The sequence below is a fragment of the Sphaeramia orbicularis genome, chromosome 15 (genome assembly GCF_902148855.1).
Source record: "Sphaeramia orbicularis chromosome 15, fSphaOr1.1, whole genome shotgun sequence".
Classification (NCBI taxonomy): Eukaryota; Metazoa; Chordata; class Actinopteri; order Kurtiformes; family Apogonidae; genus Sphaeramia; species Sphaeramia orbicularis.
The window spans coordinates 47697479-47720003 of NC_043971.1; the positions used below are offsets into that span (position 1 = coordinate 47697479).

The 22525-nt window shown below is 39.8% G+C and overlaps 1 protein-coding gene across 3 annotated transcripts in view; it reads right to left on the reverse strand.

Annotated features, from left to right (window-relative positions):
* The window catches only part of fbxw4 (F-box and WD repeat domain containing 4), a 77183-nt gene extending 63077 nt beyond the window's left edge, over positions 1-14106 (reverse strand). The window contains exons 1-4 of one of the 3 annotated variants that reach the window (XM_030156334.1): positions 13740-14106; positions 10571-10666; positions 7635-7820; positions 3800-3931 (exon numbers count right to left, since the gene is read on the reverse strand). In XM_030156334.1, the coding sequence (XP_030012194.1) occupies positions 3800-3931; positions 7635-7820; positions 10571-10666; positions 13740-13924 (599 nt within the window). In that variant the 5' untranslated portion in view covers positions 13925-14106. The remainder of the gene's footprint in view (positions 1-3799; positions 3932-7634; positions 7821-10570; positions 10667-13739) is intronic. The other 2 variants (XM_030156335.1, XM_030156336.1) reach the window with 2 other exon arrangements.
* Between the last annotated feature and the right edge of the window lie 8419 nt (positions 14107-22525).

Genomic DNA, 22525 nt, shown 5'->3' on the forward strand with positions numbered 1-22525 from the left:
GCTTATGACTGGAATTCTTTGCAACGCTCTTTAAAACTTACCTCATTCATACCGCTTACGTCGTTTGAAAGGTCAGTGAGAGATACACTTCTGGACAACAACACCTGCGTTTAGCTTTTGTATTTATTATGTCATTGTGATCGGTTCTGCTGTCCATCTGGTTTGTTTGTTTGTTGTATATATAATCTGTTCTGTTGTTTGCTGTATATGTAACCTGTGCTGCTATTTATTTTGTTTGTATGCTGCCTCTTGGCCTGGTCATTATTGTAAATGAGAATCAGTTCTCAACTAGCTTACCTTGTTAAATAAAGGTTACATACATACATACATACATAAATGTCTTTACCCCTAACAGAAATGACAAAACAATGTGGATATTTTTCAAAGCAGCTTTTAGTTAGTAATCAGACTAAATAATAATCTCTTGTCCCTGTCACTCTATACAACCTGTGTTAACCTATAACCTTCAGCTCAGTAACCCACTACACTCATGATACATGATGTATACTCAACGATTCCTCCAACAGACAGGACCCAGACTCACCTGAACATTACACAACTACAGCTGAAAGCAGTCTGAACTTGTTTTGAGGACAGCATTATAACTTTACAGCATTAAAGAAAACACACAACATCCTACAGGTTAGGGCTGCACGATTTTGGCCAAAAAATAAAATCCCATTTTTTTTTTCCTCTAAAAACTTGATTTTTGATTTCAATTAAAATTTTTGGGTAAAACTGCCAAAGACAACAGAAGTTGCATGTTGTTTTCTTGAGCAGCCTGCAATGCAAGGGACTGCTCTCTACCAGAAGAGACACCAATGTAAGTCAGTGACAGTCATGCATGTATGCCTGCTTGGACCCTGTAATATGAGTGATTCCCATGTGGTTATATTTAAATTGGGGGATCCATGAATGGAAGAGACCGACCCAGGACACGCTGGAGGGATTATATCTCTGGGCTGGCCTGGGAACGCTGCGGGATTCCCCTGGGAGCCAGTGGATGTGGCTGGGGAAAGGGCTGTCTGAGCCACTCTGCTGAGGCTGCTGCCCCCGTGACCTGGACCTGGATCAGAGGAAGATGGTACGGTATGGATCCGAGCGGGGCAACGTAAGATGACTGATCCCCAAGTAATTATTTTGAATTGGGGGGATCTGTGCGTGAAACCATAGCTTGCACTGGTATCACTAATGCAGGCCATCACAGACTTAAGGTCCGTGGTCATTACATGAACTTCTGTGAAAGACCGCTCTCACAGATAGGAGGAGGAGCCTACAGTAGCTAGGAGGCGCGATGAAATCGATTCAGCATCCCTTTTTTGAAAAATCATCCTAAATAGAGCTGTATGAATTATCGTTTGAGCATCGTCATTGCGATGTATGTGTGTGCAATAGTCATATCGCAGGTCCTGCAATGTTGGAGGCAAATGAACTCAATATGTTCTCATCTAATTTCAAGGGTACCTGACACACACTACACACAGCGATCTACCAATCACATTCATTCTTAGTCAGTTTGCCGAAGCAGACCACGCCCCTGCACATGGAGTGAGTCGCTAGGAACAACGCAGCATTTCCACCGGTAAGGTTTTGCCATGGCACAGCGTCACATCCTGCCCCTTCAAATGAAAGTTTGCAAAGCTTCAGGAGGTAGGAAAAAGATAAATGAGCGTTAAGTTTCACTTTCACTTCTGCGGGCGGCACGTGTTCTATGTCGATAGTGCCTTGTCCCTGTTGCCACAGTGAGAGGTAACACAACTAATTTGTTTGACCATTTATGTCAGCACCACACAACTATTATATCCTCCTGAATATTTTTCATATCGCAATATATACGCAGGGTTAAAAAAAAAAATCACAATGTCAGTTTTTTTCCAATATCTTGCAGCCCTACTCCTAACTAAAAAAATCTGATTACGATTTAGAATTGATTAATCGCGCAGCCCTGCTACAGGTTGAAGTGGATTAACCAACAACAAAGTGCTGACTCTCATTTTGCTGTGTTAATCTGTACTGTGTTCTGTATAGATATTCCTGTCATTCAACCTTTCAATTTGAACAGAGATTGACAGGATGCTCTGCTCCTTGTGCAAATTAGAATAGAATAGAATAGAATAGAATAGAATAGAATAGAATAGAATAGAATAGAATAGAATCTTTATTGTCATTATGCGAGGCACAACGAAATTTCGTCCAGCAGCTCTTGGCATTAGGCATACATATTTACACCCATATAATATAAAAGGCACATCTAAGATATATATATATGTAAATAGAAAAATAGAATAAAATAAAGTGACAACTATCCATAGTGCAAACATCCAACTTTAAAGTGACCATGGCATTTAAGTAGTCCAGGTTTGCAGTGCAGTGAGAGAGTGTGTGTGTCTGCAGGAGTTGATACTCAGTCTGTGTATGTGGGGCTGGGTGTGTGAGGAAGTGGGGTGATGGATTTCACAGCTCTGGGGAAGAAGCTGTGTCTCAGTCTGTTTGTGTGGGTTCTGATGCTCCTGTACCTCTTTCCTGAGGGAAGAGGTACAAACAGTTTGTGGCCTGGGTGGGTGGGGTCTGCAGCTATACGACCAGCCCTCCTTTGTAACCGGCTGTCGTACACTGAGTCCAGGTGTGGGAGAGGCCTTCCCACGATCCCTGACAAACAAACCCTGGCTTGGGAAAGAATATATCTTACTGTCGTATGATTGTCTTATTTCTTGTCAGCAAATACTATTCAAATAGTCTGATATGTGGGTTCTAGTCCTGTTTCGTATTGCATTGACTTGGTTTGTGGTTTGCACACGGCGTATCAATCTGCTGCCTTTTTTTGGTGCGTTTTCCTTTTTAGATACAAATATTTAACTTTGTATAACAATAGTAAATTGTTACACACTGCTCAGCCAACAAATTGAGAACTAAGCAAACAGGTAAGAGCCTTCGAACTGGGTAATTACTGCAGTGATTAATAGATTTCTGCTGGCAACAGGTTTTTAATCCTAAGTAAAGCAGTGAAAGCATCTCATTTAAAAAAAAAAAAAAAAAAATTTGTTGGGAGCATATAAATTGTAGTCTGATGCAATGGAAAAAGGTCATGTGACCTGATTAGAGGCAAATGAAGTGATCATCCATCATTTATTTCCCAGTTTGCGATCCAGTCAGTCAGTCAGTCTGTTTCCACAAATGCATTAGCCATCATGGAGTCCAGACCTTATTCTCAGTGAGAACCTTGGGATGTGGCAGCTGTGGCTCAGTTGGTAGAGTGGGTCGTCCCATGACCAAAGGGTTGGCGGTTCGAATCCTGGCTCCAACTGTCCACGTGTCGAAGTGTCCTTGGGCAAGACACTGAACCCTACCTTGCTCCCAGTAGGGCCAGGCCCTTGCATGGCAGCAGCTGCCCGCTGGTGTATGAGTGTGTGGAATAGTAAAGCACTTTGGGCACCATGAAGGTGTAGAAAATGCGCTACATAAGTTCAGTACATTTTCCATATGGTAAGACTACACTGAGGTCTGATGCTCACATCTTCAGTACAAGATCATGGAAAAAAGTAAGTACAAGTCTGGATATAGAAAATATAGATTTTCATTTTTATTGCAAATTAATGCCACTTTGAATGTGTCCAATAATCAGACCTATAGGCAGTACAACAAACTATTGTGTATTTGGCAGCACAGTGTGCATACAGCCCATACTGAACCAAAGGTAAAAGACTCATCTAAATTTTATCTAACAATCTGTTTTAACAAACCGAACAGAAAGCTGCGTAGTATAGACCTTGGTTTTATTGTTTTGTAGCAGTATACTGACCTTTGCTGTTCGTCTCTGGATCCACTGATGATGAGTCCATTTTTGGAATCCAAGCAGTTTACTTCCTGGTTAGGCCCTCGCAACTCCATCGACATGTCCTTCCTCCTGCTGTGGACCAGAATTTTGCCATTGCTGACAAAGACAAAGGCCGTTTCTCAATATCAAGTTTGCGAATATGTCTTGTGAACTTGGTGAGTACTGTCTTAGTAAGAATGTTCCTAGAGAACAGACTTCCTAAGAACACAAGTCTCTCTAGTTGGAACAGCTGTGCATTCATCAAGTTTCCTCCCTGGCTCTGCTGTTTTTTCAACCATCAGCTCCCCAACCTATTCCCGCAATCCACTACAATATGTCACTCAGTCTGATTTCACTGCATTTGTACCACTATATATATATATATATATATATATATATATATATATATATATATATATATATATATATTATATATATATATATATATATATATATATATATGTATATACATACAGGGTGGGGACGCAAAATTACAATATTTTGAGGCAGGGATTGAAAGACAGTGTATGACCAATTAGTTTATTCAAAGTCATGAGAATTTATTTGCCACAAGAAAATTTACATAATAAAAAATGTTTTTATTCTATGTGTCCTCCTTCTTTCTCAATAACTGCCTTCACACGCTTCCTGAAACTTGTGCAAGTGTTCCTCAAATATTCAGGTGACAACTTCTCCCATTCTTCTTTAATAGTATCTTCCAGACTTTCTCGTAACAGTTTTGCTCATAGTCATTCTCGTCTTTACATTATAACAGTCTTTATGGACACTCCAACTATTTTTGAAATCTCCTTTGGTGTGACGAGTGCATTCAGCAAATCACACACTCTTTGACGTTTGCTTTCCTGATTACTCATATGGGCAAAAGTTTCTGAAAAGTTACGGATAATAGTGTTAGGTATGATTATGACATCAATATATGTTTGGTTTCAAAACAATTGACAAAGTGCCTGCTGAGAAAAAAACAACTAAATGTTCATTGTAAATTTTGCTTCCCCACCCTGTATATATTATATACATTTTTTTATTCTTCAAAACTGAATAAACAAATTTCATTGAATCCCATATCATGATAATAAAGATGTATTTTCCCACTATTCTACCTCTTGAACGTGTTTCAACTTTGTATCAAATCATCTCGTGGCAGTCATTTACTTGATAAAACATTTCCTAGGTAAGTTGTCACAGAAGCCACCGTTGCCTTTGAGAGGAGCATGAAATGCATCTCGGAGTATTTGCCAGCCAAGTGTCACCAACCAGTGCATCCTTGGTTTAAGCTAGCAGACAAGGTTTGTGCGAACTTTTAAATGGAGCAGTACTTGGGCCTGGGCTGGTGATGTTTCACTACATCGCAAGAACAGACAATAACTGTATTGAAAATGGCCAAAAAGTATCTTTTTTATTCACATCCCTGTAGTATAGGCTGGCAAAGTATTGGGAAAACATAAATATAGTGAAATTTAAGCATTTTATGGGACAAATGGTGATGCAAGATATAGCATAGAAATATTTTCATAAAACATTTTTTTTTAAATCTATTGTTAATCACATCATATAGCTTTTGTTGGCTCACTGTGATTTATTAGTCATTCTACACAGCTTGACACTCAGTCAATCAATTAACCAATCACGCATATTTTGTACAAATTAATGCATGTGCTCATCCTGTCCATTCCTGATACACACCACAATAGCTGTGTTGTAGGATATTTTTGGATGTCACAGGGTTCATAGTTGTATATTAAGTCCGCTGTGTGCAAGGTGAAAAGGAAGAGAGCCAGAAAGTCCCCAGTGCTCCTCATTATTATTGCAGACACACAGTTCACCAGCCTAACAAATTGTGATCTTCTTATCAGGTAGTCAAGTCCTGGGCCAAGTCCCAGTTGTGGTTTCTAGTGTGGGTCCAAAAAAATCTAAAGGACTGTGTCAAGATGGGCATCTGATGTAAGATTTCTGCAAAATTAACCTTACAAAAACAAGCATTACTTCCCTATCAGATTGGTTAGGGCCCGGGTTTACTATGATCACTATCAGTGCTGTTGAAGAATGGGCTGCCTGCAGAAATTGGACTATTGTTAGTCAAAGAAAGAGATTAGGTGAGCATGTTCAAAGACGGAGAGAAAAGAGAAAACGTGAGAGTCTAAGACAGGTTAGGGACTCTGAATGTTGACACAATGACATGTAAAGATGATATGATGGAAAGAAGGTTGATATTTTGTGTGTGCAGGAGACTAGGTGGAAGGGCAGCAAGGCTTGTAGCATTTGATTAGGGCAAACTTTATCATGAAAGACAAATTCTGGAAGGAGTTGAATGACGCAATGCATAGTTTTCCCAGAGGCAAAAGAGAGGGGATTGGAGCAGACTGCAATTAGCATGTTGATGAAGGGGACAGAAGCAACTGGGCAGGTTGATGACCAGGAGAGGACCTTGAAAGGATGGTTGATTTTGCAAAAGGATGGAAATGGCAGTGGTCACCACTACTGCAAGCATGAGGACTACATACTATGAAGATGATTTAAACTGAAAGGAATTAGTGACTGCAAAATGGGGGCAGGACCGAGTGTAGCTAGACAATGTTGAATGGTGATATGTAGAATGACTCTGTTAAAAAGAAAGATGAAGTGATCAAATACAGAAAAGAGAACCAAGTGGAAGCAAGAGAGGATACCTGAGGAATTTTGGGAGAAGCACTGATGTTGATATTTAAGACAAAGGGTGATGTGCAGAGTTGTAACAACTGTAGAAGTATAAAGCTGATGAGCCACACCGTGAAGATGTGGGAAAGAGTAGTGGAAGACACCCTCAGAAATTAACATTTGTGAGCAGCAGTATAATTTCATGCCTAGAACAAGCACCACAGATAACATATTTGGTCTGAGAATGCTTACAGAGTAGTACAGAAAAGGGCAAAGGAGCTGCACTCTGTCAATGCAGATTTGGAGAATGCATGTGACAGGTTACCCAGGGAGGAACTGTGGTTCTGTATGAGGAAAGTCTGGAGTGGCAGAGAAGTATGTTAGTGTGGTGCCAAGTATATATAGGAACAGTATGACAGTGATGAGGTGTACTGTAGGTGTAACACAGGAATTCAAGGTGGAGGGGATGTGCAACAAGGATCAGCTCTGAGCCCCATCTTGTTTGCCATGGTGATGGATAGGTTGAAAGATGAGGACAGGACAGCTCAGGCTGGATGTTGTGGAGACAAAGTGAAAGGGGGGAGATTGAGATGGTTCAAACATGTGCAGAGGAGGCATAGGGAATACATTGGTAGAAGGATGATGAAGATGGAGCCACCAGGCAGGAGGCAAAGAAGAAAACCAAAGAGGAGATTTAGAGATGTAGTAAAGGTGGACACACAGGTAGTTGGTGTAAAAGAAGATGATACAGAGGAAAATGACAGGAAGCAGAGGATTTGCAGTCACCTCCACTAAAGGGAACAGCCAAAGTAGTAGTATATCAACAGACTGTGCCAGTCACTGAGTAATGCGCATTGTTTGCATACATTTGTATTATGGTGTCATCAAATTTTTCTCTTCAGTTGAAAACTTGTAGCTGCAGACAGCCAGGCAAAATAACAGTTAGAATATTCACACACTGCAGCCATTCATTCATTTTCTGTATACTCCTGCATGCAGCAAAATAATAATAATAACAATAACAATAATAACAATAACAACAATAATAATAATAATAATGATAAATATTAGACTAAGTACTACTTTCACGTGTTGTGTGACACTGAATCATTTATTTTTTTATGCCAAAGTAAGTCTAATGCAGAACAGACAAAGTGTGGGCTACCTTCCGCTGCTGATCAGGTGAGCATCGGTTAGGACAAAGCGACACACATCACCACTGTGGCCTGAATAAATTTCAAATGGGCGGCAAAGGATCCTCCCATAGTCTTGACGCAGACGATAAGCTCCAATGTCTGCAGCTTGAGAGAGAAACAGAACATCCCCATCTAACTGCAACCACGGCAACAGTCTGAAGAAAAGATATGGATGAGAAGAACAATACAATGATTTGAAGGTGATTAGAGTAAAGCTAGCATGAAATTGGTCACCAGTAGAGACTCATACAGACAGAAGTCAGTTATTACAAATCAAATATTTTGCAATGCAGTGTGTCCAGAACAAAGTGTGGGTCTAATGAGAGTGAGTGAACACAAGCACATGCTTCTTACTGAAAGTTCACATACAGCGCACCAAACTGCATGTAATTAGTTCAATGGTTGGAAAGAACTGAAATGAATGCTACTACACAGATAAATACAGCTATGTTATAACATCATATCTGTACTAGATTTCGTAATACAGCCCTAAACACTAAAACACTGGCCATAGCCACAGCTGTAGGTACTAGGGGTGTAAGAAAATATTGGTTCTGCAATATATCGTGATATTTCATTTCACAATACTGTATCGATATTAAAAAGTACTGTATCAATATTTTTAGGTATTTATTCAAATGCAGATATGATGGAGGTTCATTTTTGTTTTGTTTTTCTTTTTTGTTAATATTTTATTTATTATTATTTAACAGTCTTTTATTAAATAATGTTAGTTCCTTTGTTGGGATTGCACAAAAATAATGTTATGATGTTAGTTATGAACTAATAGAATATGAACATTTGAACGGGATCTTAATCTGTAATGTCTGTAAAACATAATTTAAGTTTTAACACTGGAAAATCTCATGATATAGCATTAGATCCTGTTGTGATCAAATAAAAATGTGTTTAGTATTTGTGCATATTTCTGTGTAATTCAATTCTTCAAGGAAATAATCATTTAAAAAAAGAAACAACAAAAAATAGCCTTTTAACAGAATCATGATTTATCATGATATATCATATCGTGATCCTAGTATTGTGATTTGTATCATATCGCCAGATTCTGCCGATACACAGTCCTAGTAGGTACCATCAGGATATTTACATAATCTGCATCTGGATAAAAGTGTATTATCCATTTACATCCTTTCAGAGAGTGGAACAATCCAAAATAAGACAAGTTGCCAGTTTCACAACATTTAAGAGATGCTCAGGGACAAAAGACACCAGATGAAAATTTGTCCCATTTTTCCTGCAACCAGACCTTAAATCTGCAGCAGTTCAGCGTCTTTGTTGTCACATTTTGCATTTCAAGATATGTTGCATATTGCATCAAAACTATCAAAATATGTTGGATTATATTTTAAGCTGAGGCATTTCCTACTCAGTGAAGCACTCCTTACATTATACCGGTCTTTATTTGAGCCTCATCTGAATTATTGTAATATTATTTGGGGAAATTGATAAATTTGCAGAAGAAAATCATGCGTGTCATATCTTGGTCCGCATTTGATGTCCCCTCTGATCCACTCTTCTGTCGCTATGGCTTTCTGAAAATTACTGAACTCAATATCTTTCATAATGCTTGCACAATGTATTCTGTTGTTAATATGCTCAACGGCAGACTTTGTGACCTAATCCCAATTTCTCTTCCTTATCAGACGAGGAAAAAAGCATCATATTATGGGAAATAAAATGGAAACCAAATGTACTAGTCTCAGTATAGTTTGCAAAGGTCCGCAGGTATGGAATAATATAGATAAAGATGTACAAATGTCTCCAACTCCCAGAATCACCAATTTTCAGAAAGTTTAAAATCAGTCCAACAACACATTTTTCCTCCATGATGAATAAGTTTGTTCAGGATTATGAATAGAATTCCAAAAAAATTAGGCTGGCCAGCATCATAAAATTCTGGGAAATCTTAGCTACATTTATGTCATTGACCCTGGTGAAACTGGGTCAACTGACCAGCTCCATCCAATTTCCGAGAAGTCTCTACTACAGGCATCAACCTGAGCCAGTTTTGGGAAATCTATAATTATTCTATCTGAACCATCATGCAGTTCCACACCCTAGTTCAAATATCTCAAGTATTATCATAACTTGTGCAATAATCAATGTCATATACTGTTAAAAATGCCATTTACGTCTACGTTGTATACAATTTGAAGAAAATATAGTCATGCAGTAAAAATATTAAAAATAGAACAGTTCTATCCCAAAGCTAAAATTTTGTGCAAAACATCTTGAAACATATATGAAGTCATGGTAAAATTTCAAAATTTTCCTTAACTGGCCACATGGTAATATGGGTGCTCAAATAAGAGTATTTTGTGGAAAAATTGAAATCGATCCATTTTATTCATTGCCTCACAGCAACACTTTTCATTGAAATGTAGTCTTTTTGCAAGTATATTGTTGTTATCTTGACCATAAGAATCCATGCAAAAAAATAGGTCTCTGCATTCATCCATTATCCACAGTGCAAGCCTGAAGAGAGAAGACATTTTGAAGAATTAGCCTTTTTCGCCTGATTTCAAGGCCTCATGGACCAAACATGAAGGCACCTACAATTATTTGATGCAAATATGGTCTTTGGGACTTCACCCCCAGAGAGTAAGTTTCAGCAGTGTGGCTTGAATACCTAAGGAGATATAGTCTCCTCAAAGTTTGCCGAAAAGCAAATTTGCAAAATTAAAAAAAAAAACATTAATTTTCAAAGGGCTGTATCTCCTTAACTATTACAGATATGACATTAAAATTTTGGATGTGTTTCAATTTATCTGGTAGGTAAACAAGTGTAATTTTTTCAGAATTTTCTGAGGGGGGTCATGCGGGCACTTTCTGAAATCTGGCTGATTTGGGATGGAATGACCCTGTATGAAAATCATGGGCTTACTTTAGTTTCCATTTCAGAGGAATGGCCTTTCTACACACGCCATCATACCAGTTCTGTGCAATTTTTACTCTCTCCTTCAGTGGGATGTGGGGATATCTGCAAAAGGAGCAACACAAAAACATTTCTACTAAGATTTGACTATTTTTTGATAGCAGAAATTTTCAATGCTACTTATTTTTTTTATTTCTTTTTAATCAGTAAATGCAAATACAACTGTTACAGTCATCACAAGGGTCACTGCAGTTGGCAAGACAAAGCATGTTTATTTAAACATCACATTTTATTCACAGACAATTCAACAAGATTTACATAAATAAAAGGAACATCCAGGGGACAATAAAAACACGTGTGTAAACAAAAGAGCATAATATTTAAAATATATAAATAAAAGACAATACAGGATATGTGAACAATAACAGAAAACAATAAAATCATTGTATAAAAGCTATATTAAAATGTTATTGTGTAAACGTTTATTAAAATCTATATTAGCTAACACTTGCAACCAAGTGTGAAGCCATGAAAATTAGCACCTTCAGCCTGAAACACCTCCCTGGTGACACCAACAAGGGTTCTGGAAGCTGCTCAGTTATTTTATTTTAACTTTAGCGAAAGTCAATATCAACATGAAAAAGTTAATTTGTACACATCATTTATCAAGTGGGCTCATTTTTTAGCTAAACATCTCTATTTTATGGCATTGTTATCCTTTTTAAAATACCACTTGTAGAAAAAAAGTTACAACTGATTTTATTGATGATACTTTTTACACCATAGCCATGTCTCAAACATAAAAATATAGGCTAGCTTGAATTAGACGCTAAAATTATATCTAAAAAATTTGAAAATTTAGGCTATTCAATCTGTTGATTATAGAGATGATTGTCAAGTTTCAAGTAAAAATGTGTCCACGTATTACTGCTTGATCGGACCTTTTAGTTCAGGGGTCTCAAACTCATTTTCTTTCAGGGGCCACATTCAGGCCGATTTGATCTCCAGTGGGCCGGACCAGTAAAATAATAGCATTATAACCTATAAATAATGACAACTACCAATTTCTGTCTTTGTTTTAGTGCAAAAAAAAAAACCCCATTAAATTATGAAAATATTTACTTTTATAAACTATCCAAACAAAAAAGATGTGAATAACCTGTAAAAACTACAATTTCTTAAGAAAAATAAGTGCAATTTCAACAATATTATGCCTCAACTTATCATTTCTACATGTGCATTATGGATTGGATTTACAAAGACACTAAACACTTAGTAACAGGAAGAAAATTGTTGAAATTGTGCTTAATTTTCTTTGGACATTTCAGGTTGTTCATATTTGTTCAGGTTATTCACATTTTATTATTACAGGGTAGTTTGTAAAATAAATAGGTTCATAATTTAATGTTATTTTCTGCACCAAACAAAGACAAAAATTTGAAGTTGTCATTATTTATAGGCATAGTGTAATTTTTGTATTTATTTTTTTTCTCTCACATCAAACCAAGAAGAAAATGTGGAATCATTATTTTTTGTAGGTTTTTTTGCTATTATTTTACTTGAGATCATATTGGTCTGTATGTGGAACCTGAACTAAAATGAGTTCAACAGCCTTGACTGTGGGATTTTGCATTTTGCAAAATCATCCCACGGGCCAGATTGGAACCTTTGGCCCCCAGGCCGCATGTTTGAGACCCTGCTTTAGTCAGTTTAGTTGGTTAGTTTAAAAACAGTCCAAAACCAAACACAACTAAATCAGTTAGATTAAATAAAAACACTTTGTTTATTGCTTATCCCAGGAGAATCAGTACATGCAATCTGACCTGAGTTAAGTGATATATTACTTATATTGTTTTGTTTATTTATCTTTACAAACTGGTTACTATGACCTCAGGACACCTAGACTTATTCAAACCTAACAACCCTTAAAAGGCCCAAACATCCACTCTTGACCAAAAACATTTACTGATTTAAAATCTTTAATACCTGTTGATCCACTAATCCCGTCAATACATGTAAATAACTGGCATAAATGCAGTTTGTCATCTTTTCATGGTCATCAGATATGACCCATTTGGACATTCAGAGGCCCCACAGTGAACACGGAAACACCATCATCTTCTACAGCACTGATTCACCAGTAAAACCCATAGAGTTCAATAAATGACAGTGGATGGGCACACTTGGTATATGTTCAGTTAATGATAGATTTAATTGAAAAAGTAACTTTTTCCTATATGTCTGATTTGATCTAATAACCTTTGATACCACTGTGATCTTTTATGAACATCTACATGATCAGTAAATTAAATATAGAAAACATACCTGATTTCCACTGATAATTATGTCTAATGTACAGAATAGTATTATATTAAATTGTGATAAATTACTTGGGAAAAATTAATAATTTGGATGTTGTGATGAAATAGTTATGGGTCTAAAGCACAAGTGTCAACATGCAGCCTTTGGGCCAAATCTGGCCTGCCAAAGGGTCCCTTGGGATGAATTTGTGAAATGCAAAATTACACTAAATATTAACAATCCTTTTAGTTCAGGTTCTACAATCAGAACAATTCAATTTCAAGTGGGCAAGATTCAGTAAAATACTATCAAAATAACATAGAAATAATGACAAATTCAAATGTTTCTATGTGTAAATGTAAATATTTTCATGTATTTACACTAAAACAAAGGATAATTTAGCAAAAAATGTGAATAGCCTGAAATGTCTTAAGAGAAGTAAAATTTTGACAAAATTCTGCCTCTTCTCAATGTTTTGTGTGTTTGTAGATCCAGTGTGATCTGTAAGTTATAATATGCCTGTGGAAATGATAAACTGAGGTGAAATATGTTAAAATTACACTTATTTTTTTAAGTTTGTTCATGTTATTCACATCTTTTCAAAGGACAGTTTGTAGATGTAAACCTTTTCATAATGTAAATTAACTTGTTTAGCTCTAAACATAGAGAAAAGTTGGAGTTGACATTATTTGTATATTATTATGTTATTATTTTACTGGTTCGGCCCACTTCAGATCAAATTTGGCTGAATCTAGCCCGTGACCTAAAATGAGTTTGACACCCCTGGCCTAAAGGGTTGAAGATGAACAGGTTAGCTCAACATGCACAGCATTTAGCAGTAGGCCTGTGTGAATTTAAGAAGCCACAGTTAACTTACATGTCCGTTCCGTTCCGGGTTATTCCAGTGTTTAAGAACTCTTTAGCAATGTTCCTCCACACAGCATCCCGATTTACAAAATGGTATATGCTTCTACACACTTGAGAAAGTCTACTGAGGGATTTGTAGTCCAGATAAGACAGTATGCAGTAGAGCACATCGTCGGGCAGCTGGGACAGCAGCATGCCGGGGCTCACACACCCGGTGTACGGTGTTTGGTAACCGGTGCCCGCAGCACCGCGTCCCTCCGTCTAAGTCTGAGGATTCATCAAAACAGCTCCGAAAAGTGTAAAACAATATTCCATCATTCGGGATGACCAGGATGGAAGAACAGGAAGTCACTGCAGTACAGAAAATACGGCTGATAAGACGATTACGTAACTCGACGTGATGACGTACGGGGTTTACGAACGCCACCGTACAGTTGCGTCATGTTTCTAAAATTAACCCATGACAACGTGACTTTGTAATTTCTTTCTTTCTTTCTTTCTTTCTTTCTTTCTTTCTTTCTTTCTTTCTTTCAGGTTTAGACACATCCACATTCTCTTGCCATTTTGAACAACAATTGGACAGATTAAAGGACTGCCTATTTAGCTGATACTGTTTGTGTTAAATGAAACACAATGCAACATCTTATCAAATTGTTTTAAAGAGGTCAGAAAATTTTAAAAAAGCCAAACATGTAACAAGTGCTTCATATGCACAGTACAATGGTCCCTAAACACTTGACCAAAACTGTCTACAATGAAAAACAAGTCAATGTGCATTTCAAACCTCTAAGACCCAAACATCCACCGTCAACCAAAACCATCAAACTGATGTAAAATGTTTAAATAACTGTGAACAACACCCTTAAAAGGCCCCAAACATCCATTCTTCAACAAAAGCATCTACTAATCCTGTCAATCCATGTAAATAATTGGTGTAAAATACAGTTTGTCATCTGTTTGGCAAATTCACCAGACTTCAAACCACTAGACTTTTTTTATGGGGATACCTAAAAGACAAAGTCTACGCTATAAGACCTACAGCAGTCGCTGAATTGAGAGCAGCCACTGAACGCGAATGCACGAAAATACCAAGGGAATTGTTTTGTGATGTGTGCGATTCATTGCTTCCCGCTGATGTTTTGTAAATTCTATTACATTTTGAAAATTTTATGCATTTTAATAAATACCAACTTTACAATTATTTAAAGTGTGTGTCATACATATATTATATATATATATATATATATATATATATATATATATATATATATATACTCACATATATATATATATATATATATATATATAATATCTATATATATATATATATATATATATATATATACAGACCTGATCAAAATCTTAAGACCAGTTGAAAAAATAGCTAGAATTTACTGTTTGCACATTTGAATCTTAATGAGGTTTTAAGTAGAGCTACAATATACAAAAGCAAGAAGGGGGAGTGAGACAAAAGCACTTTGAAAAAGTAATTTATTGAAACAAAAAGTAAACTGAAATAGGCTGTTTATCAGCTGATCAAAGTTTAAGACCGCAGGCTATAAAAGCCAAAATCTGCTCAAAATTCTCATTTTCTGTCGGGCATTCACACGGTCATGCCTCCCTGGTGGCTAAAGCTAAGAAGCTTTGTCTTCTTGAACGTGGTCGGATCGTCAAGCTGCATAAGCAAGGCCTCTTGCAGCGTGCCATTGCTGCTGAGGTTGGACGCAGTAAGACAGTCATTCTAAATTTTTTGACAGATCCTGAGCATTATGGAACAAAAAAGTCAAGTGGTAGACTCAAAAAAATTACACCTGCGCTGAGCCAGAGGATCCGATTGACTGTCCGTCAAGACACAGGTCGGTCCTCGACCCAAATTAAGGCCCTTACTGGTGCCGACTGCAGCGCAATAACCATCCGACGGCATCTGCGGGAAAAGGGTTTCAAAAACAAAAAACGAATTCAAAGACCTCATCTCCTACAACGCCACAAAACTGCCCGTTTAGACTTTGCCAGGGAGCATCCACATGGGACACTGAAAGGTGGAAAAAAGTTTTATTCTCTGATGAGAAAAAATTTAAACCTTGATGGTCCAGATGGCTTCCAACGTTACTGGCATGACAAGGAGATCCACCCTGAGATGTTTCTACCCGGCACAGTGGAGGGGGTCCATCATGATTCTGGGTGCTTTTTCATTCAGTGAACACTGGAGCTTCAGGTGGTGCAGGGTCATCAAACGGCAGCTGGTTACGTGCAGATGTTGCAGCGGGTATCCTCATGATGAGGGCCCTCGTCTGTGTGGTAACAGCTGGGTTTTTCAACAGGACAACGCTGCAGTTCACAATGCTCGCATTGAAAAAGGACTTCTTCAGGGAGAATAACATCACTCTTTGGACCATCCCGCAATGTTCCCCTGATTTAAATCCCATAGAGAAAATTTGGGGATGGATGGCAAGGGAAGTTTATAAAATGGCCATCAGTTCCAGACAGTTGATGCCCTTCGTGAAGCCATCTTCACCACTTGGAGCAATGTTCCCACCAGCCTCCTGGAAAACACTCGCATCAAGCATGCCCCAAACGAATTTTTGAAGTGATTACAAGAACGGTGGAGCTACTCATTACTGAGTCCTTCTGAGAAAAATTTTGTTCTGGTTTGGAGAGTTTTTGTAATTTTTTGAGCGATGGTCTTAACTTTTGATCAGCTGATAAACAGCCTATGTCAGTTTACTTGTTGTTTTCAATAAATTACTTTTTCAAAGTGCTTTTTGTCTCACTCCCCCTTCTTGCTTTTGTATATTGTAGCTCTACTTAAAACCTCATTAAGATCCAAATGTGCAAAAGGTAAATTCTAGCTATTTTTCAACTGGTCTTAAGATTTGATCAGGTCTGTATGTATATATATTTATATATATATCTATATATATATATATATATATATATATATATATATGTCACAGTAGAGATGAAATCCAGTAGGATACCTAATCCTCTAGGACAGATAGTAATTGTAGTTGTCCTAGGACAAACTACAATTACTATCTGTCCTAGTAGGATTCCTAATCCTACTAGGAAAGATTGAAATTTAGTTTGTCCGTAGGACAAACTGAAATCCTACAAGACATTAGAATCTGAAGATTGGAATTCCAATCTGTCCTAGGAGAATTGGCAATCCTACTAAGACAGATTGTAATTCTATTTGGAAGTGGGATCTGAAGATTGGAATTTCAGTCTGTCCTACGGCAAAAATTTAAGAATTCTGTCAGGACAATCTCGAATTCTATTAGGAGAATGTCAGATTATATCAAAATGTATGGAAAATAGACTGAATCATTTCACAGCCAAAATTCCAGTCAATTTCAGCATAGGTAAGCACATTTAAGTCTTAGAAAAAGTCTTTGAAGCTTTGCTATAGAATATTAGATTGAAAGTCTGTGTAAATTCTGAATAAAATCATGGTTTGTAAGAATATTGTTGTTTCTATAGAATATTAGATTGAAAGTCTGTGTAAATTCTGAATAAAATCATGGTTTGTAAGAATATTGTTGTTTCTATAGAATATAGATTCAAAGTCTGTGTAAATTCTGAATAAAATCGTGGTTGTAAGAATATTGTTGTTTCTTTTACTTTTAACCCTACCATCTAGACCAGGGGGCAGCAAAATGCCAATGCCAACTTTAATATTGTACATTTCTGAATGGCTTGGCAACAATTAGATAATAATAAATTGTATGTTGCCATGGCACCGGGTTGTTTACAGGTACGTTTTTCAAATTCTACCGATTTCTGAATACAAATGTGTCTCATTACATACCAATGACAGTTACAAACGGCCACTGAATAAGGTTGGACCAGATAGGAAAGCTGGCATCCTGGTTACAATGTGTATTGACCTAAGGGCCATATACTGTATCTAAGATATGAAAATAATTACGCTGGAATGGTGATGGCGAAATCGTAGGACAGACTGAAATTCCAAAATTCCAATCTTCAGATCCCACTTCCAAATAGAATTACAATCTGTCCTAGTAGCATTGTAAATTCTCCTAGGACAGATAGGAATTCCAATCTTCAGATCCTAATTTCTTGTAGGATTTCAGTTTGTCCTAGGGCAAACTAAAATTCCTATCTGTCCTAGTAGGATTTGTAATCCTACTAGGACAGATAGTAATTGTAGTTTGTCCTAGGACAAACTAAAATTCCTATCTGTCCAAGTAGGATTAGGAATCCTACTGGATTTCAATCTCTACTGTGACATATACATATATATGTGTGTGTGTGTGTGTGTGTGTGTATTTATATATATATATATATATATATACAGGGTGGGGGAGCAAAATTTACAATGAACATTTAGTTGTTTTTTCTCAGCAGGCACTACATCAATTGTTTTGAAACTAAACATATATTGATGTCATAATCATACCTAACACTATTATCCATACCTTTTCAGAAACTTTTGCCCATATGAGTAATCAGGAAAGCAAACGTCAAAGAGTGTGTGATTTGCTGAATGCACTCGTCACACCAAAGGAGATTTCAAAAATAGTTGGAGTGTCCATAAAGACTGTTATAATGGAAAGAAGAGAATGACTATGAGCAAAACTATACGAGAAAGTCTGGAAGATACTATTAAAGAAGAATGGGAGAAGTTGTCACCCAAATATTTGAGGAACACTTGCGCAAGTTTCAGGAAGCGTGTGAAGGCAGGGATTGAGAAAGAAGGAGGACACATAGAATAAAAACATTTTCTATTATGTAAATTTTCTTTTGGCAATAAATTCTCATGACTTTGAATAAACTAATTGGTCATACACTGTCTTTCAATCCCTGCCTCAAAATATTGTAATTTTGCTTCCCCACCCTGTACATACATATTATATATATATATATACTATATAATTATATAATATATATATATATATATATATATTATATATAGATACTATATATATATAATATATATATATATATGTATATATATATATACATATATACATATATATATATATATATATATATATATATATATATATATTCATTCATTCATTCATTCATTCTCCTCCGTTTTATCCGGGGCCGGGTCACGGGGACAAACAGTCTAATCAGGGATGCCCAGACTTCCCTCTCCCCAGACACCTCCTTCAGCTCTTCTGGGGGGGACCCTAAGGCGTTCCCAGGCCAGCCGAGAGACATAGTCTCTCCAACGTGTCCTGGGTCCTTCCCCGAGGTCTCCTCCCGGTGGACATGCCCGGAACACCTCCCCAGGGAGGCGTCCAGGAGGCATCCGAAACAGATGCCCGAGCCACCTCAGCTGGCCCCTCTCAACGCGGAGGAGCAGCGGCTCTACTCCGAGCTCCTCCCCTGGTGACTGAGCTCCTCACCCTGTCCCTAAGGGTGCGCCCCAGCCACCCCAACGGAGGAAACTCATTTCGCCCGCTTGTATCCGGGATCTTGTCCTTTCGGTCATGACCCAAAGTTCATGACCATAAGTGAGGGTAGGAGAGTAGATTGACCGGTAAATCAAGAGCTTCGCCTCTCGGCTCAGCTCCTTCTTCACCACGACAGACCGGTACAGCGACCGCATCACTGCAGACGCTTGCACCGATCCGTCTGTCAATCTCACGCTCCATTCTTCCCTCACTCGTGAACAAGACCCCAAGATACTTAAACTCCTCCACTTGGGGCAAAGACCTCCCCATCGACCCAGAGAGGGCAGACCACCTTTTTCCGGTCGAGAACCATGGCCTCGGATTTGGAGGTGTGATCCTCATCCCGCTCGCTTCACACCTCGGCTGCAAACTGCTCCAGGGCACGCTGAAGGTCCAGGTTCGATGAGGCCAACAGGACAACGTCATCTGCAAAAAGCAGAGACGAAATCCTGTGGTCCCCAAAACGGACCCCCTCCGGCCCCTGGCTGCACCTAGAAATTCTGTCCATAAAAATTATGAACAGAACCGGTGACAAAGGGCAGCCCTGCCGGAGTCCAACATGCACCTGGAATAGGTCTGACTTACTGCCGGACTGCCCTGAACAGAGGACCCTGGACCCCATACTTCCGAAGCACCCCCCACAGGATATCACGAGGGACACGATCGAACGCCTTCTCCAAATCCACAAAACACATGTGGACTGGTTGGGCGAACTCCCATGAACCCTCGAGCACCCAATGGAGGGTATAGAGCAAAAACCGTATTGTTCCTCCTGGATCCGAGTTTCGACTATCGGTCAGATCCTCCTCTCCAGTACCCTGGAATAGACTTTCCCCAGGAGGCTGAGGAGTGTGATCCCCCTATAGTTGGAGCACATCCTCCAGTCCCCCTTCTTAAAAAGGGGTGACCACCACCCAGTCTGCCAATCCAGAGGTACTGTCCCCGACTGCCACGCGATGTTACACAGATGTGTCAGCCAAGACAGTCCCTGCATATCCAGAGACTTAAGGTACTCAGGGCGAATCTCATCCACCCCCGGTGCCCTGCCACCGAGGCTTGCCAACCACCTTGGTGACTTCAGCTTGGGTGATGGACGAGTCCACCTCTGAGACCTCAGCCTCGCTTCCTCCATGGAAGATGTGACGGTGGGATTGAGGAGATCCTCGAAGTATTCCTTCCACCGTCTGACAACATCCCCAGTCGAGGGTCAGCAGCTCCTCACTTCCACCGTAAACAGTGTTGGTGGGGAACTGCTTTCCCCTCCTGAGGCGCCGGATGGTTTGCCAGAATTTCCTCGAGGCTGACCGATAGTCCTTCTCCATGGCCTCCCCAAACTCCACCCAGACCTAAGTTTTTGCCTCCACAACCGCTCGGGCTGCAGCACGCTTGGACTTCCGGTACCCATCAGCTGCCTCGGGAGTCCCACGAGCCAACAAGGCTCGATAAGACTCCTTCTTCAGCTTGACGGCATCCCGTACTTCCAGGGTCCCACCACCGGGTTTGGGGATTGCTGCCACGACAGGCACCGGAGACCCTGCGGCCACAGCTCAGAGCAGCCGCTTCGACAACGGAGATGGAGAACATGGTCCACTCGGACTCAGTGTCCCCAGCCTCCCCCGGGATCTGGGAGAAGCTCTCCTGGAGGTGAGAGTTAAGACCGCGCTGACATCAGGTTCTGCCAGACGTTCCCAACAGACCCTCACAACACGTTTGGGCCTGCCGAGTCTGTCCGGTTTTCTCCTTTGCCAGCGGATCCAACTCACCACAGGTGGGATTGGTTGACAGCTCTGCCCCTCTCTTCACCGAGTGTCCAAAACATGTGGTCGAGGTCTGATGACATGACAACAAAGTCGATCATCGACCTCCGATCTAGGGTGTCCTTGTGCCAGAGTGCACTTATGGACATCCTTGTGTTCAAACATGGTGTTCGTTATGGCCAAACGGTGACTAGCACAGAAGTCCAATAACAAAACACCACTCTGGTTCAGATCGGGGAGGCCATTCTTCCCCATCACCCCCCTCCAGGTCTCACTGTCATTCACCCACATGAGCGTTGAAGTCACCCAGGAGACAATGGAGTCCCCAGTCGGAGCACCATCCAGCACCCCTCCCAAGGACTCCAAGAAGGCCGGGTACTCTGCACTGCTGTCGCGCCCGTAGGCCGAGACAACAGTGGGCACCTGTCCCCGACCCACAGGCGCAGGTACAGCGACCCTCTCATTCACTGTGGTGAACTCCAACACATGGCGGCTGAAGCATGAGGGGCTATAAGCAAGCCCACACCAGCCCGCCGCCTCTCACCGCGGGCAACGCAAGAAAAGTGGAGAGTCCAGCCCCTCTTGAGGGGTTGGGTTTCCAGAGCCCAAGCTGTGTGTGGAGGTGAGCCCGACTATATCTAGAACAGTATCTCTCAACCATCCCTCACAAGCTCTGGCTCCTTCCCCCCCAGCGACAGTGCATTCCATGTTCCAAGAGCTAGACTCTGTGTCCGGGGATCAGGTTGTCGAGCCCTCTGCCGTCGACTGCCACCCAATCCACAATGCACCCAGCCCCTATGGTTCCCTCGGCAGGTGTGGGTCCACCGAAGGACGGGCCCACGTCGCTCCTTCGGTGTGTGCCAGCCGGGCCCCGTGGGCATAGGCCCAGGCCACCAGGTGCTCGTTTCCAGCCCCAACCCCAGGCCTGGCTCCAGGGTGGGGCCCCGGCTGCGCCATACCGGGCGACGTCACGGTCCTTGTTGTAGTTCTTTCCATAGGGGCTTCTGAACTGCTCTTAGTCTGGCCCATCACCCAGGACCTTTTTGCCTTGGGAGACCCTACCAGGGGCATAAAGCCCCTGACAACATAGCTCCTAGGATCATTCGGGCACTCAAACTCCCCCACACGATAAGGTGGCAGGTCAAGGGGGATATAATATCATATATATATATATATATATATATATATATATTATATATATATATATTATATAATATAATATATATATATATATTATATATGTGTGCTGTGTGTGTGTGTGTGTGTGTGTGTGTTATTATGAAGAAATATACATAAGTGTGCAAAAATATCACTGTGTGTATTATAATTATGTGATATTATGAGGTGGAATTAAACAGTCTGATGGCCCACAGGCAGGAATGATTTTTTTGTGTGGTTCACGGTGCATTTGGGTGGTATCAGTCTCTTACTGAAGGGCAAGTAAAACAGCTCTGGCCTTCTTGTATAGTGATGATGTGTCTTGTTTTGTTGAGTCTATCCTGAGTTCAAACTAAAAGCTATTTAAATAATAATAATCCGACTGCTTTGTGGATATGCATGGCTTCACCATGACGGAAATGGTGAGGTGAAAGGGAGAGGACTTGTTCTATATG